The following is a 21929-nucleotide window of genomic DNA, read 5'->3' as shown; positions in this document are numbered from 1 at the left end:
CGCTGTCGTCTTCCCGTCGGCGCTGTCGTCTTCCCGTCGGCGCTGTCGTCTTCCCGTCGGCGCTGTCGTCTTCCCGTCGGCGCTGTCGTCTTCCCGTCGGCGCTGTCGTTTTCCCGTCGGCGCTGTCGTCTTCCCGTCGGCGCTGTCGTTTTCCCGTCGGCGCTGTCGTCTTCCCGTTGGCGCTGTCGTCTTCCCGTTGGCGCTGTCGTCTTCCCGTTGGCGCTGTCGTCTTCCCGTTGGCGCTGTCTTCTTCCCGTTGGCGCTGCCGTTTTCCCGTTGGCGCTGTCGTCTTCCCGTTGGCGCTGTCGTCTTCCCGTTGGCGCTGTCGTCTTCCCGTTGGCGCTGTCGTCTTCCCGTTGGCGCTGTCTTCTTCCCGTTAGCGCTGTCGTTTTCCCGTTGGCGCTGTCGTCTTCCCGTTGGCGCTGTCGTCTTCCCGTTGGCGCTGTCGTCTTCCCGTTGGCGCTGTCGTCTTCCCGTTGGCGCTGTCGTCTTCCCGTTGGCGCTGTCGTCTTCCCGTTGGCGCTGTCGTCATCCCGTTGGCGCTGTCGTCATCCCGTTGGCGCTGTCGTCTTCCCGTTGGCGCTGTTGTCTCGTGGTGCTGAACTTCAGACGGTTGTAGAAGAGATTCAACCGTCAATTTAATTGATGTTTCGGTTTAAACTTTTCTTGGAAGATGCTTCTTATGAAGTGTTACATGTGCTTATTACCATTCATAGCAACTACGTAGGCGGTCATAGAGCATTATGAAACAGTTCCGTGTGTCTGTGTGGAGGCTTAATGTTGTTACCTACAGTGTGTTTCAGTTACATACCATATTCAGTGGTTGTTTTACAATCAGACATTGTAATACAGCATGTGTAGTGTGTAGCATCTATGCTTGGTTGACTGTAATCGTCTAATCAAATCAAACTGTTATTTGTCACATACACATGGTTAGCAGATGTTAATGCGAGTGTATTGAAATGCTTGTAATATCACCCAGATACCTCTGCTAGGTTAGCACTGAGTTACTGTAATATCCCCCAGATACCTCTGCTAGGTTAGCACTGAGTTACTGTAATATTCTCCATGCTTCACCTTCACACAGCACTGCTGACTAGGAATACTCTTCTCACTCTCTCTCTCACTCTCAATGACTCACCTGTTCTCTTTCACTCTCACTATCTTACCCGTTCTCTCTCACCCGTTCTCTTTCACTCTCACTCTCTTACCCGTTCTCTCTCACCCGTTCTCTTTCACTCTCACTATCTCACCCTTTTTTCTCTCACTCTCAGAGTTGACTATAATGAACAGCTTGCCTGGTGGCATCATGTCCCGTTCATCAGCCTGGACATGACAGCTAGCCCAGGGACCTTCTTGTGTAGTCCTGGTATGTCCCAATTTGCACCCTATTCCCTATGTAGTGCACTACTTTTAACCAGGGCCCTATGGCACCCTATTCCCTATGTAGTGCACTACTTTTAACCAGGGCCCTATGGCAGCCTATTCCCTATGTAGAGCACTACTTTTAACCAGGGCCCTGTAGAGAATAGGGTGCCATTTGGGAATGGAACCTCTCTTTGTCTCCCCTCTGTTCTGCCCAGCTGGCATGTTAGTTTACTGCTGTCTGTTGCTGACCGTCTTAACAAGCTGCCTTTGGCACACACACACACACACACACACACACACACACACACACACACACACACACACACACACACACACACACACACACACTCTAGAGTCATACAGTGTACTGGATATCCAGGCCACGGTAGAACAGGGACTTTCTGTAGCTGGGAAACGCAAACAGCAGGGGGTGGATACACACACACACACACACACACGCTCACACACACACACACACACACACACACACACACACACACACACACACACACACACACGCTCACACACACACACACACACACACACACACACACACACACACACACACACACACACACACACACACACACACACACACACTCTAGAGTCATACAGTGTACTGGATATCCAGGCCACGGTAGAACAGGGACTTTCTGTAGCTGGGAAACGCAAACAGCAGGGGGTGGATACACACACGCTCACACACACACACACACACACACACACACACACACACACGCTCACACACACACACACACACACACACACACACACACACACACACACACACACACACACACACACACACACACACACACACACACACACACACACACACACACACACACAGACAGCTATAGCTCCAAGACACCGTCAGCAGGTAGAAACAAGCATTGATTTAGTGATCCACCAATGGGATGCCAGCTCCCTTCGTCTACCCCTAGCCAATCAGATGCTTGCTTCATTATCTATGTGTCTATTGGCTGCCTGGGGGGAAAATAACTGCTCCTGCTGTGGTACCGTACCTTTAAATCTCCCAGGAAATACACCAGAGTTGTGTCCCAAATGGCACCCTATTCACTATATAGGGCCTATATGGTTTCGGTCAAAAGTAGTGCACTAAATAGCTAATAGTGAACCATTTGGAACACTGACTTTACTCCAGCCTACAGTCATCTCTCTCTTGCTGTTGGTCTGTGGGTTTCACTTAGACATGAGGATGTACATTACACTGCCTTATGTCTCACAAAATAACTATTCATTATATATTTTTTTATTATTCATATTTTAATTCAACATGAATTAAATGGCTTGACTTCTTCTTACACGACTAAGCCAGCCGCGCCAACTCTGCTTTTAAAAAAGACAGAGAGCTTAGAAGAAGAACATAACTCACGGACGAAAATGGAGAGAGAGAGAGAGAGAGAGAGAGAGAGAGATGAGACGTTAATCTGAGGTCAACCTATCAGACGAGCTCTTCTGTCATCTAGGAATGTCCTTTTCTTCCCTTTACCTCCTCCCTGTCACATCTTAGTTATGTTGTTGTCCCTTAAATGTGCTTCAAATGTTTGTTCCGTTTCAACTTCCTATTTTTTCCGCATTTTGAATACTTCTCTTCTCAGTCCTGATTTTACGGCTCTGACTTCTAGCATGTAAAACCCAGTAAAACAAGTCTCTTTGTTTGTTCTGATGTGCCAGTAGTGATTGTATTAGTGCTATCTGGCTCCAATCCAACTCTCCTCTGAGAATTAAAGACCTTATTCTGCTGTGTTGACGATATTGATCGGCTTCGACTCAGGAGGTAAAGCTGAATACTTGCTGCTTCCTGCCAGCTAGTCAGACATGGCTTATGGAAGCTGATGATTGTCCTGTATGGGGCTAGACGGGTTGGGTTAAATGAGGAAGACACACCTCTCTGATTCAGAGGGGTTGGGTTAAATGAGGAAGACACACCTCTCTGATTCAGAGGGGCTGGGTTAAATGAGGAAGACACACCTCTCGGATTCAGAGGGGTTAAATGAGGAAGACACACCTCTCTGATTCAGAGGGGTTGGGTTAAATGAGGAAGACACACCTCTCTGATTCAGAGGGGCTGGGTTAAATGAGGAAGACACACCTCTCTGATTCAGAGGGGTTGGGTTAAATGAGGAAGACACACCTCTCTGATTCAGAGGGGTTGAATGAGGAAGACACACCTCTCTGATTCAGAGGGGTTGGGTTAAATGAGGAAGACACACCTCTCTGATTCAGAGGGGTTGGGTTAAATGAGGAAGACACACCTCTCTGATTCAGAGGGGTTGGGTTAAATGAGGAAGACACACCTCTCTGATTCAGAGGGGTTGGGTTAAATGAGGAAGACACACCTCTCTGATTCAGAGGGGTTGAATGAGGAAGACACACCTCTCTGATTCAGAGGGGTTAAATGAGGAAGACACACCTCTCTGATTCAGAGGGGTTGGGTTAAATGAGGAAGACACACCTCTCTGATTCAGAGGGGTTGGGTTAAATGAGGAAGACACATCTCTCTGATTCAGAGGGGTTAAATGAGGAAGCCACATCTCTCTGATTCAGAGGGGTTAAATGAGGAAGCCACATCTCTCTGATTCAGAGGGGTTAAATGAGGAAGACACACCTCTCTGATTCAGAGGGGTTAAATGAGGAAGACACATCTCTCTGATTCAGAGGGGTTGGGTTAAATGAGGAAGACACACCTCTCTGATTCAGAGGGGTTAAATGAGGAAGACACACCTCTCTGATTCAGAGGGGTTGGGTTAAATGAGGAAGACACACCTCTCTGATTCAGAGGGGTTGGGTTAAATGAGGAAGACACACCTCTCTGATTCAGAGGGGTTGGGTTAAATGAGGAAGACACACCTCTCTGATTCAGAGGGGTTGGGTTAAATGAGGAAGACACACCTCTCTGATTCAGAGGGGTTGGGTTAAATGAGGAAGACACACCTCTCTGATTCAGAGGGGTTAAATGAGGAAGACACACCTCTCTGATTCAGAGGGGTTGGGTTAAATGAGGAAGACACACCTCTCTGATTCAGAGGGGTTAAATGAGGAAGACACACCTCTCTGATTCAGAGGGGTTAAATGAGGAAGACACACCTCTCTGATTCAGAGGGGTTAAATGAGGAAGACACACCTCTCTGATTCAGAGGGGTTAAATGTAGAAGACACACCTCTCTGATTCAGAGGGGTTAAATGAGGAAGACACACCTCTCTGATTCAGAGGGGTTAAATGAGGAAGACACACCTCTCTGATTCAGAGGGGTTAAATGAGGAAGACACACCTCTCTGATTCAGAAGGGTTAAATGTAGAAGACACACCTCTCTGATTCAGAGGGGTTAAATGAGGAAGACACATTTCTCTGATTCAGAAGGGTTGGGTTAAATGCAGGAAGCCACATCTCTCTGATTCAGAGGGGTTAAATGAGGAAGACACACCTCTCTGATTCAGAGGGGTTGGGTTAAATGAGGAAGACACACCTCTCTGATTCAGAGGGGTTAAATGAGGAAGACACATTTCTCTGATTCAGAGGGGTTAAATGAGGAAGACACATCTCTCTGATTCAGAGGGGTTAAATGAGGAAGACACACCTCTCTGATTCAGAGGGGTTAAATGAGGAAGACACATTTCTCTGATTCAGAGGGGTTGGGTTAAATGAGGAAGACACACCTCTCTGATTCAGAGGGGTTAAATGAGGAAGACACACCTCTCTGATTCAGAGGGGTTGGGTTAAATGTAGAAGACACACCTCCCTTTCCCACATTCTATCGGGAACCAAAAAGGGTTCTACCTGGAACCAACAAGGGTTCTACCTGGAACCAACAAGGGTTCTACCTGGAACCAAAAAGGGTTCTACCTGGAACCAAAAAGGGTTCTACCTGGAACCAAAAAGGGTTATCCTATGGAGACAGCCAAACAACCCTTTTTCCTAAGAGTGTATTGTATACAGTAAATAGGTGTTTTATTGTATTGAGCTTAACCTAACCCTAACGTAACCCTAACCCTAACCTAACCCATTGTTTCCCTCCGTCTGTCCCCTCTCTAGGTCCCAGCAGTGGTAGCGATGACACCCCCCTTCCCCTGTCCCCTGTACCCCCCAGCCACAGCAGCCCCCAGCCCCCCAACGCCCCTGCCCTCAACCGCCGCTCCGTGCTGCCCCCGGCCCGGGTCTCTCCCACGGGTAAGCTCCACCCATCCCGTGGGTATTCCCCCCCTCAGCCAGTTTGGTTCAACACTCATCTCTCCTTAGTGGAGTCTGGTTTAACCCACTATTTGTGTCCTAGTATTGTGATGCCAGACTCCATAGTTTAGTCCTCTCTGATGGTGAGATGTGTTGTGGGTCAGGGGCCAGTGGGTGTTAACATGACTCTGTAGTCTGTATGTCTCAGTGTCTAGGTGGTGTTAACATGACTCTGTATGTCTCAGTGTCTAGGTGGTGTTAACATGACTCTGTAGTCTGTATGTCTCAGTGTCTAGGTGGTGTTAACATGACTCTGTATGTCTGTATGTCTCAGTGTCTAGGTGGTGTTAACATGACTCTGTATGTCTCAGTGTCTAGGTGGTGTTAACATGACTCTGTATGTCTCAGTGTCTAGGTGGTGTTAACATGACTCTGTATGTCTCAGTGTCTAGGTGGTGTTAACATGACTCTGTATGTCTGTATGTCTCAGTGTCTAGGTGGTGTTAACATGACTCTGTATGTCTGTATGTCTCAGTGTCTAGGTGGTGTTAACATGACTCTGTATGTCTGTATGTCTCAGTGTCTAGGTGGTGTTAACATGACTCTGTATGTCTCAGTGTCTAGGTGGTGTTAACATGACTCTGTACGTCTCAGTGTCTAGGTGGTGTTAACATGACTCTGTACGTCTCAGTGTCTAGGTGGTGTTAACATGACTCTGTAGTCTGTACGTCTCAGTGTCTAGGTGGTGTTAACATGACTCTGTATGTCTGTACGTCTCAGTGTCTAGGTGGTGTTAACATGACTCTGTATGTCTCAGTGTCTAGGTGGTGTTAACATGACTCTGTACGTCTCAGTGTCTAGGTGGTGTTAACATGACTCTGTAGTCTGTACGTCTCAGTGTCTAGGTGGTGTTAACATGACTCTGATGTCTGTACGTCTCAGTGTCTAGGTGGTGTTAACATGACTCTGTACGTCTCAGTGTCTAGGTGGTGTTAACATGACTCTGTGTGTCTCAGTGTCTAGGTGGTGTTAACATGACTCTGTGTGTCTCAGTGTCTAGGTGGTGTTAACATGACTCTGTATGTCTCAGTGTCTAGGTGGTGTTAACATGACTCTGTATGTCTCAGTGTCTAGGTGGTGTTAACATGACTCTGTAGTCTGTACGTCTCAGTGTCTAGGTGGTGTTAACATGACTCTGTAGTCTGTATGTCTCAGTGTCTAGGTGGTGTTAACATGACTCTGTACGTCTCAGTGTCTAGGTGGTGTTAACATGACTCTGTATGTCTCAGTGTCTAGGTGGTGTTAACATGACTCTGTATGTCTCAGTGTCTAGGTGGTGTTAACATGACTCTGTAGTCTGTATGTCTCAGTGTCTAGGTGGTGTTAACATGACTCTGTATGTCTGTACGTCTCAGTGTCTAGGTGGTGTTAACATGACTCTGTATGTCTCAGTGTCTAGGTGGTGTTAACATGACTCTGTATGTCTCAGTGTCTAGGTGGTGTTAACATGACTCTGTATGTCTCAGTGTCTAGGTGGTGTTAACATGACTCTGTACGTCTCAGTGTCTAGGTGGTGTTAACATGACTCTGTATGTCTGTATGTCTCAGTGTCTAGGTGGTGTTAACATGACTCTGTAGTCTGTATGTCTCAGTGTCTAGGTGGTGTTAACATGACTCTGTATGTCTCAGTGTCTAGGTGGTGTTAACATGACTCTGTACGTCTCAGTGTCTAGGTGGTGTTAACATGACTCTGTATGTCTCAGTGTCTAGGTGGTGTTAACATGACTCTGTATGTCTCAGTGTCTAGGTGGTGTTAACATGACTCTGTAGTCTCAGTGTCTAGGTGGTGTTAACAGGACTCTGTACGTCTCAGTGTCTAGGTGGTGTTAACATGACTCTGTATGTCTCAGTGTCTAGGTGGTGTTAACATGACTCTGTAGTCTCAGTGTCTAGGTGGTGTTAACATGACTCTGTAGTCTCAGTGTCTAGGTGGTGTTAACATGACTCTGTATGTCTCAGTGTCTAGGTGGTGTTAACATGACTCTGTAGTCTGTATGTCTCAGTGTCTAGGTGGTGTTAACATGACTCTGTATGTCTCAGTGTCTAGGTGGTGTTAACATGACTCTGTATGTCTCAGTGTCTAGGTGGTGTTAACATGACTCTGTACGTCTCAGTGTCTAGGTGGTGTTAACATGACTCTGTATGTCTCAGTGTCTAGGTGGTGTTAACATGACTCTGTACGTCTCAGTGTCTAGGTGGTGTTAACATGACTCTGTAGTCTCAGTGTCTAGGTGGTGTTAACATGACTCTGTAGTCTCAGTGTCTAGGTGGTGTTAACATGACTCTGTACTCTGTATGTCTCAGTGTCTAGGTGGTGTTAACATGACTCTGTAGTCTGTATGTCTCAGTGTCTAGGTGGTGTTAACATGACTCTGTAGTCTCAGTGTCTAGGTGGTGTTAACATGACTCTGTACGTCTCAGTGTCTAGGTGGTGTTAACATGACTCTGTACGTCTCAGTGTCTAGGTGGTGTTAACATGACTCTGTACGTCTCAGTGTCTAGGTGGTGTTAACATGACTCTGTACGTCTCAGTGTCTAGGTGGTGTTAACATGACTCTGTACGTCTCAGTGTCTAGGTGGTGTTAACATGACTCTGTATGTCTCAGTGTCTAGGTGGTGTTAACATGACTCTGTAGTCTGTATGTCTCAGTGTCTAGGTGGTGTTAACATGACTCTGTATGTCTCAGTGTCTAGGTGGTGTTAACATGACTCTGTATGTCTCAGTGTCTAGGTGGTGTTAACATGACTCTGTATGTCTGTACGTCTCAGTGTCTAGGTGGTGTTAACATGACTCTGTATGTCTCAGTGTCTAGGTGGTGTTAACATGACTCTGTAGTCTGTATGTCTCAGTGTCTAGGTGGTGTTAACATGACTCTGTATGTCTCAGTGTCTAGGTGGTGTTAACATGACTCTGTATGTCTCAGTGTCTAGGTGGTGTTAACATGACTCTGTAGTCTCAGTGTCTAGGTGGTGTTAACAGGACTCTGTACGTCTCAGTGTCTAGGTGGTGTTAACATGACTCTGTACGTCTCAGTGTCTAGGTGGTGTTAACATGACTCTGTAGTCTGTATGTCTCAGTGTCTAGGTGGTGTTAACATGACTCTGTAGTCTGTATGTCTCAGTGTCTAGGTGGTGTTAACATGACTCTGCATGTCTGTATGTCTCAGTGTCTAGGTGGTGTTAACATGACTCTGTATGTCTCAGTGTCTAGGTGGTGTTAACATGACTCTGCATGTCTGTACGTCTCAGTGTCTAGGTGGTGTTAACATGACTCTGCATGTCTCAGTGTCTAGGTGGTGTTAACATGACTCTGTATGTCTCAGTGTCTAGGTGGTGTTAACATGACTCTGTAGTCTGTATGTCTCAGTGTCTAGGTGGTGTTAACATGACTCTGCATGTCTGTACGTCTCAGTGTCTAGGTGGTGTTAACATGACTCTGTATGTCTCAGTGTCTAGGTGGTGTTAACATGACTCTGTATGTCTCAGTGTCTAGGTGGTGTTAACATGACTCTGTATGTCTCAGTGTCTAGGTGGTGTTAACATGACTCTGTACGTCTCAGTGTCTAGGTGGTGTTAACATGACTCTGCATGTCTGTACGTCTCAGTGTCTAGGTGGTGTTAACATGACTCTGTATGTCTCAGTGTCTAGGTGGTGTTAACATGACTCTGTATGTCTCAGTGTCTAGGTGGTGTTAACATGACTCTGTATGTCTCAGTGTCTAGGTGGTGTTAACATGACTCTGTATGTCTCAGTGTCTAGGTGGTGTTAACATGACTCTGTATGTCTCAGTGTCTAGGTGGTGTTAACATGACTCTGTAGTCTCAGTGTCTAGGTGGTGTTAACATGACTCTGTAGTCTCAGTGTCTAGGTGGTGTTAACATGACTCTGCATGTCTGTACGTCTCAGTGTCTAGGTGGTGTTAACATGACTCTGCATGTCTCAGTGTCTAGGTGGTGTTAACATGACTCTGTATGTCTCAGTGTCTAGGTGGTGTTAACATGACTCTGTAGTCTCAGTGTCTAGGTGGTGTTAACATGACTCTGTATGTCTCAGTGTCTAGGTGGTGTTAACATGACTCTGTAGTCTCAGTGTCTAGGTGGTGTTAACATGACTCTGTACGTCTCAGTGTCTAGGTGGTGTTAACATGACTCTGTATGTCTCAGTGTCTAGGTGGTGTTAACATGACTCTGTAGTCTGTATGTCTCAGTGTCTAGGTGGTGTTAACATGACTCTGTACGTCTCAGTGTCTAGGTGGTGTTAACATGACTCTGTATGTCTCAGTGTCTAGGTGGTGTTAACATGACTCTGTACGTCTCAGTGTCTAGGTGGTGTTAACATGACTCTGTATGTCTCAGTGTCTAGGTGGTGTTAACATGACTCTGTATGTCTCAGTGTCTAGGTGGTGTTAACATGACTCTGTATGTCTCAGTGTCTAGGTGGTGTTAACATGACTCTGTACGTCTCAGTGTCTAGGTGGTGTTAACATGACTCTGTATGTCTCAGTGTCTAGGTGGTGTTAACATGACTCTGTAGTCTGTATGTCTCAGTGTCTAGGTGGTGTTAACATGACTCTGTAGTCTGTACGTCTCAGTGTCTAGGTGGTGTTAACATGACTCTGTATGTCTCAGTGTCTAGGTGGTGTTAACATGACTCTGTATGTCTCAGTGTCTAGGTGGTGTTAACATGACTCTGTATGTCTGTATGTCTCAGTGTCTAGGTGGTGTTAACATGACTCTGTATGTCTCAGTGTCTAGGTGGTGTTAACATGACTCTGTAGTCTTTATGTCTCAGTGTCTAGGTGGTGTTAACATGACTCTGTAGTCTGTACGTCTCAGTGTCTAGGTGGTGTTAACATGACTCTGTACGTCTGTACGTCTCAGTGTCTAGGTGGTGTTAACATGACTCTGTATGTCTCAGTGTCTAGGTGGTGTTAACATGACTCTGTATGTCTCAGTGTCTAGGTGGTGTTAACATGACTCTGTAGTCTTTATGTCTCAGTGTCTAGGTGGTGTTAACATGACTCTGTAGTCTGTACGTCTCAGTGTCTAGGTGGTGTTAACATGACTCTGTACGTCTGTACGTCTCAGTGTCTAGGTGGTGTTAACATGACTCTGTATGTCTCAGTGTCTAGGTGGTGTTAACATGACTCTGTACGTCTCAGTGTCTAGGTGGTGTTAACATGACTCTGTATGTCTCAGTGTCTAGGTGGTGTTAACATGACTCTGTAGTCTGTATGTCTCAGTGTCTAGGTGGTGTTAACATGACTCTGTACGTCTCAGTGTCTAGGTGGTGTTAACATGACTCTGTATGTCTCAGTGTCTAGGTTGTGTTAACATGACTCTGTATGTCTCAGTGTCTAGGTGGTGTTAACATGACTCTGTATGTCTCAGTGTCTAGGTGGTGTTAACATGACTCTGTATGTCTCAGTGTCTAGGTGGTGTTAACATGACTCTGTAGTCTTTATGTCTCAGTGTCTAGGTGGTGTTAACATGACTCTGTAGTCTGTACGTCTCAGTGTCTAGGTGGTGTTAACATGACTCTGTACGTCTGTACGTCTCAGTGTCTAGGTGGTGTTAACATGACTCTGTATGTCTCAGTGTCTAGGTGGTGTTAACATGACTCTGTAGTCTGTATGTCTCAGTGTCTAGGTGGTGTTAACATGACTCTGTACGTCTCAGTGTCTAGGTGGTGTTAACATGACTCTGTATGTCTCAGTGTCTAGGTGGTGTTAACATGACTCTGTATGTCTCAGTGTCTAGGTGGTGTTAACATGACTCTGTATGTCTGTATGCCTCAGTGTCTAGGTGGTGTTAACATTACCATTTGTCCCTCACTAGTCCAGAACAATTGTCAAACCTCGTGGCGCACTGACACAGACCAGACACACACACATGCTCTCTCTCTCTAGTTCTATGCCTCTCTCCCGCTCTCTCTCTCTCTCCCCCCTCTCCCTCTCTCTCTCTCTCTCTCTCTCTCTGTTTCTCTCTGTCTCTTGTTTTCTCTGGGTGTCTCTGTCTCTCTCTCTCTCTATTCTCTCTCTCTCTCCTCTCTATCTCTCTCGCTCTCTCTCTCTCTCTCTCCCTCTCTCTCTATTCTCTCTCTCTCTCCTCTCTCTCTCTCTCTCTATTCTCTCTCTCTCCTCTCTCTCTCTCCTCTCTCTCTCTCTCTCTATTCTCTCTCTCTCTCCTCTCTCTCCTCTCTCTCTCTGTCTCTCTGTTTTTCTCTCTGTCTCTTGTTCTCTCTGGGTGTCTCTCTCTCTCTCGGTGTGTGTGTTTCTCTCTGTCTCTTGTTCTCTCTGGATGTCTCTCTCTCTCTGTGTGTGTGTTTCTCTCTGTCTCTTGTTCTCTCTGGGTGTCTCTGTCTGTCTCTCTGACCACATGACCATTGTCATCCCCATGTCTGCTCTTACAGCTGACCAGATATAATCCCATGAAAGAAGCTTCTCTCTGCATCATGGTGTTGCTCCAGGATCTTAACGTGTCATTCCCATGTTCAAAACGTGCAATAAGTTCAGGCACCACATTGCTATCACTCTGTGAGTGTCTCTAATGTAGCAGCATAGCTATGCTAGGAATGCTGGGTATGTGAGAAGCAGCAGTGGCAGACACACAGACACACACACACACACACACACACACTCACACACACACACACACACACACACACACACACACACACACACACACACACACACAGACACACACACACACACACACACACACACACAGACACACACAGACACACACAGACACACACACACACACACACACACACACACACACACACACACACACACACACACACACACACACACACACACACACACTCACCTGGGTCTTTTTTCATTCACACATGATCAAGCCTTCCCGACGCAATAGAACCAATGGCATAGCCCAGAAAAGTACAAACCCCGCCCATGTGGCTCAATCGAACGCTCGAAAGTATCGGAAAGAAAACAAACACTTTTTAAACCCACGTCTAGGTTATTCACAGCTCTACCAGTCCGCTACAGACACTAATGGAGCTACAGTAGAAGAGGCTGACAAAACTTAACTGGTCCATTGGGTCCTATAATGTCACTTAGCTAAATACACTTACTTAGCTGTCAACACGCTTGAACGTTTACTAGCTTGTTTGGCCTACCGAATCTCTTCAAACCGTTGATAGATGTACGTTAGATATGTCCGTAATTCAGAGGCTGTGGGAAAAAAAAACCACACAACGTTCATGTTAAGCATGAATTCAGCCCTTAGTAGTAGTTGGTGTGTATAATAATATATATGCAAGTGAGACTTGTATTGAATCCTAGAAGGCAATTGAAGAGTGAATGCAGATATTGTCATTGTAAAAATACATTTAAAAAAAAAAAAGAAAGGTGAGAGACACAGCAATGATTTAAGGGCAAAAAGTCTCTAAGGATCATTACCATTGCGACCCCTTGCATCACGTAGATAGTACTGTGTGTCCCCGACGCCATGCTTATGTCAGCATTATCCTAGCAGCTCTGTGCTGTACTGTAGACTTGGATCCTGTTGCCCTCTAGTGGTAGCAGGGTGTACTGTAGGTGTGTTAAGCAAAACACTGCAGTAGAACGGTGGGCTCTGGCCAAGAATCATGGAGGAAAACTGGTACTGTGGTGCCACCTAGTGGCCACCTTCTGTCTCACACGCCATCTACTGTACTGTATCGTCTCTCTGTTTTATCAATTAAATTTAAGGGACTTTATTGGCGTGGGAAACATATGTTTACTTTGCCAAAGCAAGTGAACTAGATAATGTACAAAGGTGAAATAGATGATAAAAAATGAACAGTAAACATTACACTCACAAAAGTTTCAAAAGAATAAAGACATTTCAAGTGTAATTTTATGTCTATATACAGTGTCTTAACGATGTGTAAATGGTTAAAGTACAAAATGGAAAATAAACATAAATATGGATTCTATTTAAAATTGTGTTTCTTTTTCACTGGTTGACCTTTTCTTGTGGCAACAGGTCACAAATCTTGGTATTTCACCCAATAGATACGGGATTTAACCCAAATTGGATTTGTTTTCAAATTCTTTGTGGGTCTGTGTAACCTAAGGGAAATATGTGTCTCTAATATGGTCATACATATGGCAGGAGGTTAGGAAGTGCAGCTCAGCTTCCAGCTCATTTTGTGGACAGTGTTGCACATAGCCTGTCTTCTCTTGAGAGCCAGGTCTCTCTCTCTCTCTCACCTTATTGGTTACGTTACATATTGCCTACTTATCTGAAGAGCTCTTTGGATAAAACAGTTTGTTTTAGAAAATGGCCCCAATAAACTATTAAGTCATTTAATGTGGAAAGTTCACAGATGTCAGTGTGCCAAGTCAACATGGTGCCAGAGGGAGTGATGGGTATTTAACTGACAGGGTCAAGTCAACATGGTGCCAGAGAGAGTGATGGGTATTTAGCTGACAGGGTCAACATGGTGCCAGAGAGAGTGATGGGTATTTAACTGACAGGGTCAACATGGTGCCAGAGAGAGTGATGGGTATTTAACTGACAGGGTCAACATGGTGCCAGAGGGAGTGATGGGTATTTAACTGACAGGGCCAACATGGTGCCAGAGAGAGTGATGGGTATTTACAGGGCCAAGTCAACATGGTGCCAGAGGGAGTGATGGGTATTTAACTGACAGGGTCAACATGGTGCCAGAGGGAGTGATGGGTATTTAACTGACAGGGTCACGTCAACATGGTGCCAGAGGGAAGGATGGATATTTACAGGGCCAAGTCAACATGGTGCCAGAGAGAGTGATGGGTATTTAACTGACAGGGTCAAGTCAACATGGTGCCAGAGGGAGTGATGGGTATTTAGCTGACAGGGCCAAGTCAACATGGTGCCAGAGAGAGTGATGGGTATTTAACTGACAGGGTCAACATGGTGCCAGAGGGAGTGATGGGTATTTAACTGACAGGGTCAACATGGTGCCAGAGAGAGTGATGGGTATTTAACTGACAGGGCCAAGTCAGCATGGTGCCAGAGAGAGTGATGGGTATTTAACTGACAGGGTCAACATGGTGCCAGAGAGAGGGATGGGTATTTAACTGACAGGGTCAACATGGTGCCAGAGAGAGTGATGGGTATTTAGCTGACAGGGTCAATATGGTACCAGAGGGAGTGATGGGTATTTAGCTGACAGGGTCAACATGGTGCCAGAGAGAGTGATGGGTATTTAACTGACAGGGTCAAATCAACATGGTGCCAGAGAGAGTGATGGGTATTTAACTGACAGGGTCAACATGGTGCCAGAGGGAGTGATGGGTATATACAGGGTCAACATGGTGCCAGAGAGAGTGATGGGTATTTAACTGACAGGGTCAAATCAACATGGTGCCAGAGGGAGTGATGGGTATTTAGCTGACAGGGTCAACATGGTGCCAGAGGGAGTGATGGGTATTTAACTGACAGGGTCAACATGGTGCCAGAGGGAGTGATGGGTATTTAACTGACAGGGTCAACATGGTGCCAGAGGGAGTGATGGGTATTTAACTGACAGGGCCAACATGGTGCCAGAGAGAGTGATGGGTATTTACAGGGTCAACATGGTGCCAGAGGGAGTGATGGGTATTTAACTGACAGGGTCAACATGGTGCCAGAGGGAGTGATGGGTATTTAACTGACAGGGCCAAGTCAACATGGTGCCAGAGAGAGTGATGGGTATTTTAACTGACAGGGTCAACATGGTGCCAGAGGGAGTGATGGGTATTTAACTGACAGGGTCACGTCAACATGGTGCCAGAGAGAGTGATGGGTATTTAACTGACACGGCCAACATGGTGCCAGAGAGAGTGATGGGTATTTAACTGACAGGGTCACGTCAACATGGTGCCAGAGAGAGTGATGGGTATTTAACTGACAGGGTCAACATGGTGCCAGAGGGAGTGATGGGTATTTAACTGACAGGGTCAAGTCAACATGGTGCCAGAGAGAGTGATGGGTATTTAGCTGACAGGGTCAACATGGTGCCAGAGAGAGTGATGGGTATTTAACTGACAGGGTCAACATGGTGCCAGAGAGAGTGATGGGTATTTAACTGACAGGGTCAACATGGTGCCAGAGGGAGTGATGGGTATTTAACTGACAGGGCCAACATGGTGCCAGAGAGAGTGATGGGTATTTACAGGGCCAAGTCAACATGGTGCCAGAGGGAGTGATGGGTATTTAACTGACAGGGTCAACATGGTGCCAGAGGGAGTGATGGGTATTTAACTGACAGGGTCACGTCAACATGGTGCCAGAGGGAAGGATGGATATTTACAGGGCCAAGTCAACATGGTGCCAGAGAGAGTGATGGGTATTTAACTGACAGGGTCAAGTCAACATGGTGCCAGAGGGAGTGATGGGTATTTAGCTGACAGGGCCAAGTCAACATGGTGCCAGAGAGAGTGATGGGTATTTAACTGACAGGGTCAACATGGTGCCAGAGGGAGTGATGGGTATTTAACTGACAGGGTCAACATGGTGCCAGAGAGAGTGATGGGTATTTAACTGACAGGGCCAAGTCAACATGGTGCCAGAGAGAGTGATGGGTATTTAACTGACAGGGTCAACATGGTGCCAGAGAGAGGGATGGGTATTTAACTGACAGGGTCAACATGGTGCCAGAGAGAGTGATGGGTATTTAGCTGACAGGGTCAATATGGTACCAGAGGGAGTGATGGGTATTTAGCTGACAGGGTCAACATGGTGCCAGAGAGAGTGATGGGTATTTAACTGACAGGGTCAAATCAACATGGTGCCAGAGAGAGTGATGGTATTTAACTGACAGGGTCAACATGGTGCCAGAGGGAGTGATGGGTATATACAGGGTCAACATGGTGCCAGAGAGAGTGATGGGTATTTAACTGACAGGGTCAAATCAACATGGTGCCAGAGGGAGTGATGGGTATTTAGCTGACAGGGTCAACATGGTGCCAGAGGGAGTGATGGGTATTTAACTGACAGGGTCAACATGGTGCCAGAGGGAGTGATGGGTATTTAACTGACAGGGTCAACATGGTGCCAGAGGGAGTGATGGGTATTTAACTGACAGGGCCAACATGGTGCCAGAGAGAGTGATGGGTATTTACAGGTTTTAACATGGTGCCAGAGGGAGTGATGGGTATTTAACTGACAGGGTCAACATGGTGCCAGAGGGAGTGATGGGTATTTAACTGACAGGGCCAAGTCAACATGGTGCCAGAGAGAGTGATGGGTATTTTAACTGACAGGGTCAACATGGTGCCAGAGGGAGTGATGGGTATTTAACTGACAGGGTCACGTCAACATGGTGCCAGAGAGAGTGATGGGTATTTAACTGACACGGCCAACATGGTGCCAGAGAGAGTGATGGGTATTTAACTGACAGGGTCACGTCAACATGGTGCCAGAGAGAGTGATGGGTATTTAACTGACAGGGTCAACATGGTGCCAGAGGGAGTGATGGGTATTTAACTGATAGGGTCACGTCAACATGGTGCCAGAGATAGTGATGGGTATTTAACTGACAGGGCCAACATGGTGCCAGAGAGAGTGATGGGTATTTACAGGTTCAACATGGTGCCAGAGAGAGTGATGGGTATTTAACTGACAGGGTCAACATGGTGCCAGAGGGAGTGATGGGTATTTAACTGACAGGGCCAAGTCAACATGGTGCCAGAGAGAGTGATGGGTATTTAACTGACAGGGTCAACATGGTGCCAGAGGGAGTGAGGGGTATTTAACTGACAGGGCCAAGTCAACATGGTGCCAGAGAGAGTGATGGGTATTTAATTGACAGGGCCAACATGGTGCCAGAGGGAGTGATGGGTATTTACAGGGCCAAGTCAACATGGTGCCAGAGAGAGTGATGGGTATTTAACTGACAGGGCCAACATGGTGCCAGAGAGAGTGATGGGTATTTAGCTGACAGGGTCAACATGGTGCCAGAGGGAGTGATGGGTATTTAGCTGACAGGGTAAACATGGTGCCAGAGAGAGTGATGGGTATTTAACTGACAGGGTCAACATGGTGCCAGAGAGAGTGATGGGTATTTAACTGACAGGGTCAACATGGTGCCAGAGAGAGTGATGGGTATTTAACTGACAGGGTCAACATGGTGCCAGAGTGAGTGATGGGTATTTAACTGACAGGGTCAACATGGTGCCAGAGAGAGTGATGGGTATTTACAGGGCCAAGTCAACATGGTGCCAGAGAGAGTGATGGGTATTTAACTGACAGGGCCAACATGGTGCCAGAGAGAGTGATGGGTATTTAACTGACAGGGTCAAGTCAACATGGTGCCAGAGGGAGTGATGGGTATTTAGCTGACAGGGCCAAGTCAACATGGTGCCAGAGAGAGTGATGGGTATTTAACTGACAGGGTCAACATGGTGCCAGAGGGAGTGATGGGTATTTAACTGACAGGGTCAACATGGTGCCAGAGAGAGTGATGGGTATTTAACTGACAGGGCCAAGTCAACATGGTGCCAGAGAGAGTGATGGGTATTTAACTGACAGGGTCAACATGGTGCCAGAGAGAGGGATGGGTATTTAACTGACAGGGTCAACATGGTGCCAGAGAGAGTGATGGGTATTTAGCTGACAGGGTCAATATGGTGCCAGAGGGAGTGATGGGTATTTAGCTGACAGGGTCAACATGGTGCCAGAGAGAGTGATGGGTATTTAACTGACAGGGTCAAATCAATATGGTGCCAGAGAGAGTGATGGGTATTTAACAGACAGGGTCAACATGGTGCCAGAGGGAGTGATGGGTATATACAGGGTCAACATGGTGCCAGAGAGAGTGATGGGTATTTAACTGACAGGGTCAAATCAACATGGTGCCAGAGGGAGTGATGGGTATTTAGCTGACAGGGTCAACATGGTGCCAGAGGTAGTGATGGTTATTTAACTGACAGGGTCAACATGGTGCCAGAGGGAGTGATGGGTATTTAACTGACAGGGTCAACATGGTGCCAGAGGGAGTGATGGGTATTTAACTGACAGGGCCAACATGGTGCCAGAGAGAGTGATGGGTATTTACAGGGTCAACATGGTGCCAGAGGGAGTGATGGGTATTTAACTGACAGGGCCAAGTCAACATGGTGCCAGAGGGAGTGATGGGTATTTAATTGACAGGGCCAACATGGTGCCAGAGGGAGTGATGGGTATTTACAGGGCCAAGTCAACATGGTGCCAGAGAGAGTGATGGGTATTTAACTGACAGGGCCAACATGGTGCCAGAGAGAGTGATGGGTATTTTGCTGACAGGGTCAACATGGTGCCAGAGGGAGTGATGGGTATTTAGCTGACAGGGTAAACATGGTGCCAGAGAGAGTGATGGGTATTTAACTGACAGGGTCAACATGGTGCCAGAGAGAGTGATGGGTATTTAACTGACAGGGTCAACATGGTGCCAGAGAGAGTGATGGGTATTTAACTGACAGGGTCAACATGGTGCCAGAGAGAGTGATGGGTATTTAACTGACAGGGTCAACATGGTGCCAGAGAGAGTGATGGGTATTTACAGGGCCAAGTCAACATGGTGCCAGAGAAAGTGATGGGTATTTAACTGGTAGGGCCAACATGGTGCCAGAGAGAGTGATGGGTATTTAACTGACAGGGTCAAGTCAACATGGTGCCAGAGGGAGTGATGGGTATTTAGCTGACAGGGCCAAGTCAACATGGTACCAGAGAGAGTGATGGGTTTTTAACTGACAGGGTCAACATGGTGCCAGAGGGAGTGATGGGTATTTAACTGACAGGGTCAACATGGTGCCAGAGAGAGTGATGGGTATTTAACTGACAGGGCCAACATGGTGCCAGAGAGAGTGATGGGTATTTAGCTGACATGGTCAATATGGTGCCAGAGGGAGTGATGGGTATTTAGCTGACAGGGTCAACATGGTGCCAGAGAGAGTGATTGGTATTTAACTGACAGGGTCAAATCAACATGGTGCCAGAGAGAGTGATGGGTATTTAACTGACAGGGTCAACATGGTGCCAGAGGGAGTGATGGGTATATACAGGGTCAACATGGTGCCAGAGAGAGTGATGGGTATTTAACTGACAGGGTCAACATGGTGCCAGAGAGAGTGATGGGTATTTACAGGGCCAAGTCAACATGGTGCCAGAGAGAGTGATGGGTATTTAGCTGACAGGGTCAACATGGTGCCAGAGGGAGTGATGGGTATTTAGCTGACAGGGTAAACATGGTGCCAGAGAGAGTGATGGGTATTTAACTGACAGGGTCAACATGGTGCCAGAGAGAGTGATGGGTATTTAACTGACAGGGTCAACATGGTGCCAGAGAGAGTGATGGGTATTTAACTGACAGGGTCAACATGGTGCCAGAGAGAGTGATGGGTATTTAACTGACAGGGTCAACATGGTGCCAGAGGGAGTGATGGGTATTTAACTGACAGGGTAACGTCAACATGGTGCCAGAGGGAGGGATGGGTATTACAGGGCCAAGTCAACATGGTGCCAGAAAGAGTGATGGGTATTTAACTGACAGGGTCAAGTCAACATGGTGCCAGAGGGAGTGATGGGTATTTAGCTGACAGGGCCAAGTCAACATGTTGCCAGAGAGAGTGATGGGTATTTAACTGACATGGTCAACATGGTGCCAGAAGGAGTGATGGGTATTTAGCTGACAGGGTCAACATGGTGCCAGAGGGAGTGATGGGTATTTAGCTGACAGGTCCAACATGGTGCCAGAGGGAGTGATAGGTATTTACAGGGCCAAGTCAACATTGTGCCAGAGAGAGTGATGGGTATTTAACTGACAGGGCCAAGTCAACATGGTGCCAGAGAGAGTGATGGGTATTTAACTGACAGGGTCAAGTCAACATGGTGCCAGAGAGAGTTATGGGTATTTAACTGACAGGGTCAACATGGTGCCAGAGAGAGTGATGGGTATTTAACTGACAGGGTCAACATGGTGCCAGAGGGAGTGATGGGTATTTAACTGACAGGGTCAACATGGTGCCAGAGGGAGTGATGGGTATTTAGCTGACAGGGTAAACATGGTGCCAGAGAGAGTGATGGGTATTTAACTGACAGGGTCAACATGGTGCCAGAGAGAGTGATGGGTATTTAACTGACAGGGTCAACATGGTGCCAGAGAGAGTGATGGGTATTTAACTGACAGGGTCAACATGGTGCCAGAGAGAGTGATGGGTATTTAACTGACAGGGTCAACATGGTGCCAGAGGGAGTGATGGGTATTTAACTGACAGGGTAACGTCAACATGGTGCCAGAGGAAGGGATGGGTATTACAGGGCCAAGTCAACATGGTGCCAGAAAGAGTGATGGGTATTTAACTGACAGGGTCAAGTCAACATGGTGCCAGAGGGAGTGATGGGTATTTAGCTGACAGGGCCAAGTCAACATGTTGCCAGAGAGAGTGATGGGTATTTAACTGACATGGTCAACATGGTGCCAGAAGGAGTGATGGGTATTTAGCTGACAGGGTCAACATGGTGCCAGAGGGAGTGATGGGTATTTAGCTGACAGGTCCAACATGGTGCCAGAGGGAGTGATAGGTATTTACAGGGCCAAGTCAACATTGTGCCAGAGAGAGTGATGGGTATTTAACTGACAGGGCCAAGTCAACATGGTGCCAGAGAGAGTGATGGGTATTTAACTGACAGGGTCAAGTCAACATGGTGCCAGAGAGAGTGATGGGTATTTAGCTGACAGGGTCAACATGGTGCCAGAGAGAGTGATGGGTATTTAACTGACAGGGTCACGTCAACATGGTGCCAGAGAGAGTGATGGGTATTTAGCTGACAGGGCCAAGTCAACATGGTGCCAGAGAGAGTGATGGGTATTTACAGGGTCAAGTCAACATGGTGCCAGAGAGAATGATGGGTATTTAACTGACAGGGTCAAGTCAACATGGTGCCAGAGAGAGTGATGGGTATTTAACTGACAGGGTCAAGTCAACATGGTGCCAGAGAGAGTGATGGGTATTTAACTGACAGGGTCAACATGGTGCCAGAGGGAGTGATGGGTATTTAACTGACAGGGTCATGTCAACATGGTGCCAGAGAGGGTGATGGGTATTTAACTGACAGGGTCAACATGGTGCCAGAGGGAGTGATGGGTATTTACAGGGTCAAGTCAACATGGTGCCAGAGGGAGTGATGGGTATTTAACTGACAGGGCCACCATGGTGCCAGAGAGAGTGATGGGTATTTAACTGACAGGGTCAACATGGTGCCAGAGGGAGTGATGGGTATTTACAGGATCTCATATTCTGTCTATCATCCTTACATGTTTAATTTTCTTATTTCTTGGATCAAATGTTGATA

The 21929-nt window shown here is 46.8% G+C and overlaps 1 protein-coding gene across 8 annotated transcripts in view; it reads left to right on the top strand.

Moving 5' to 3' along the window:
* mtus2b (microtubule associated tumor suppressor candidate 2b) overlaps positions 1–21929 on the top strand; it is a 161160-nt gene that overhangs the window by 75419 nt on the left and 63812 nt on the right. For 7 of the 8 annotated variants that reach the window (XM_055880799.1, XM_055880798.1, XM_055880797.1 and 4 more), the window contains one exon: positions 5427–5561. The exons of the other annotated variant lie outside the window; for it this stretch is intronic. In XM_055880799.1, coding sequence (XP_055736774.1) covers positions 5427–5561 — 135 coding nt within the window. The remainder of the gene's footprint in view (positions 1–5426; positions 5562–21929) is intronic. 8 annotated transcript variants of the gene reach the window in all.

Source organism: Salvelinus fontinalis, chromosome 24 (genome assembly GCF_029448725.1).
Source record: "Salvelinus fontinalis isolate EN_2023a chromosome 24, ASM2944872v1, whole genome shotgun sequence".
NCBI lineage: Eukaryota > Metazoa > Chordata > Actinopteri > Salmoniformes > Salmonidae > Salvelinus > Salvelinus fontinalis.
Note: the sequence above shows the minus strand (reverse complement) of the source record. Positions and strands in the feature narration are given on the sequence as shown.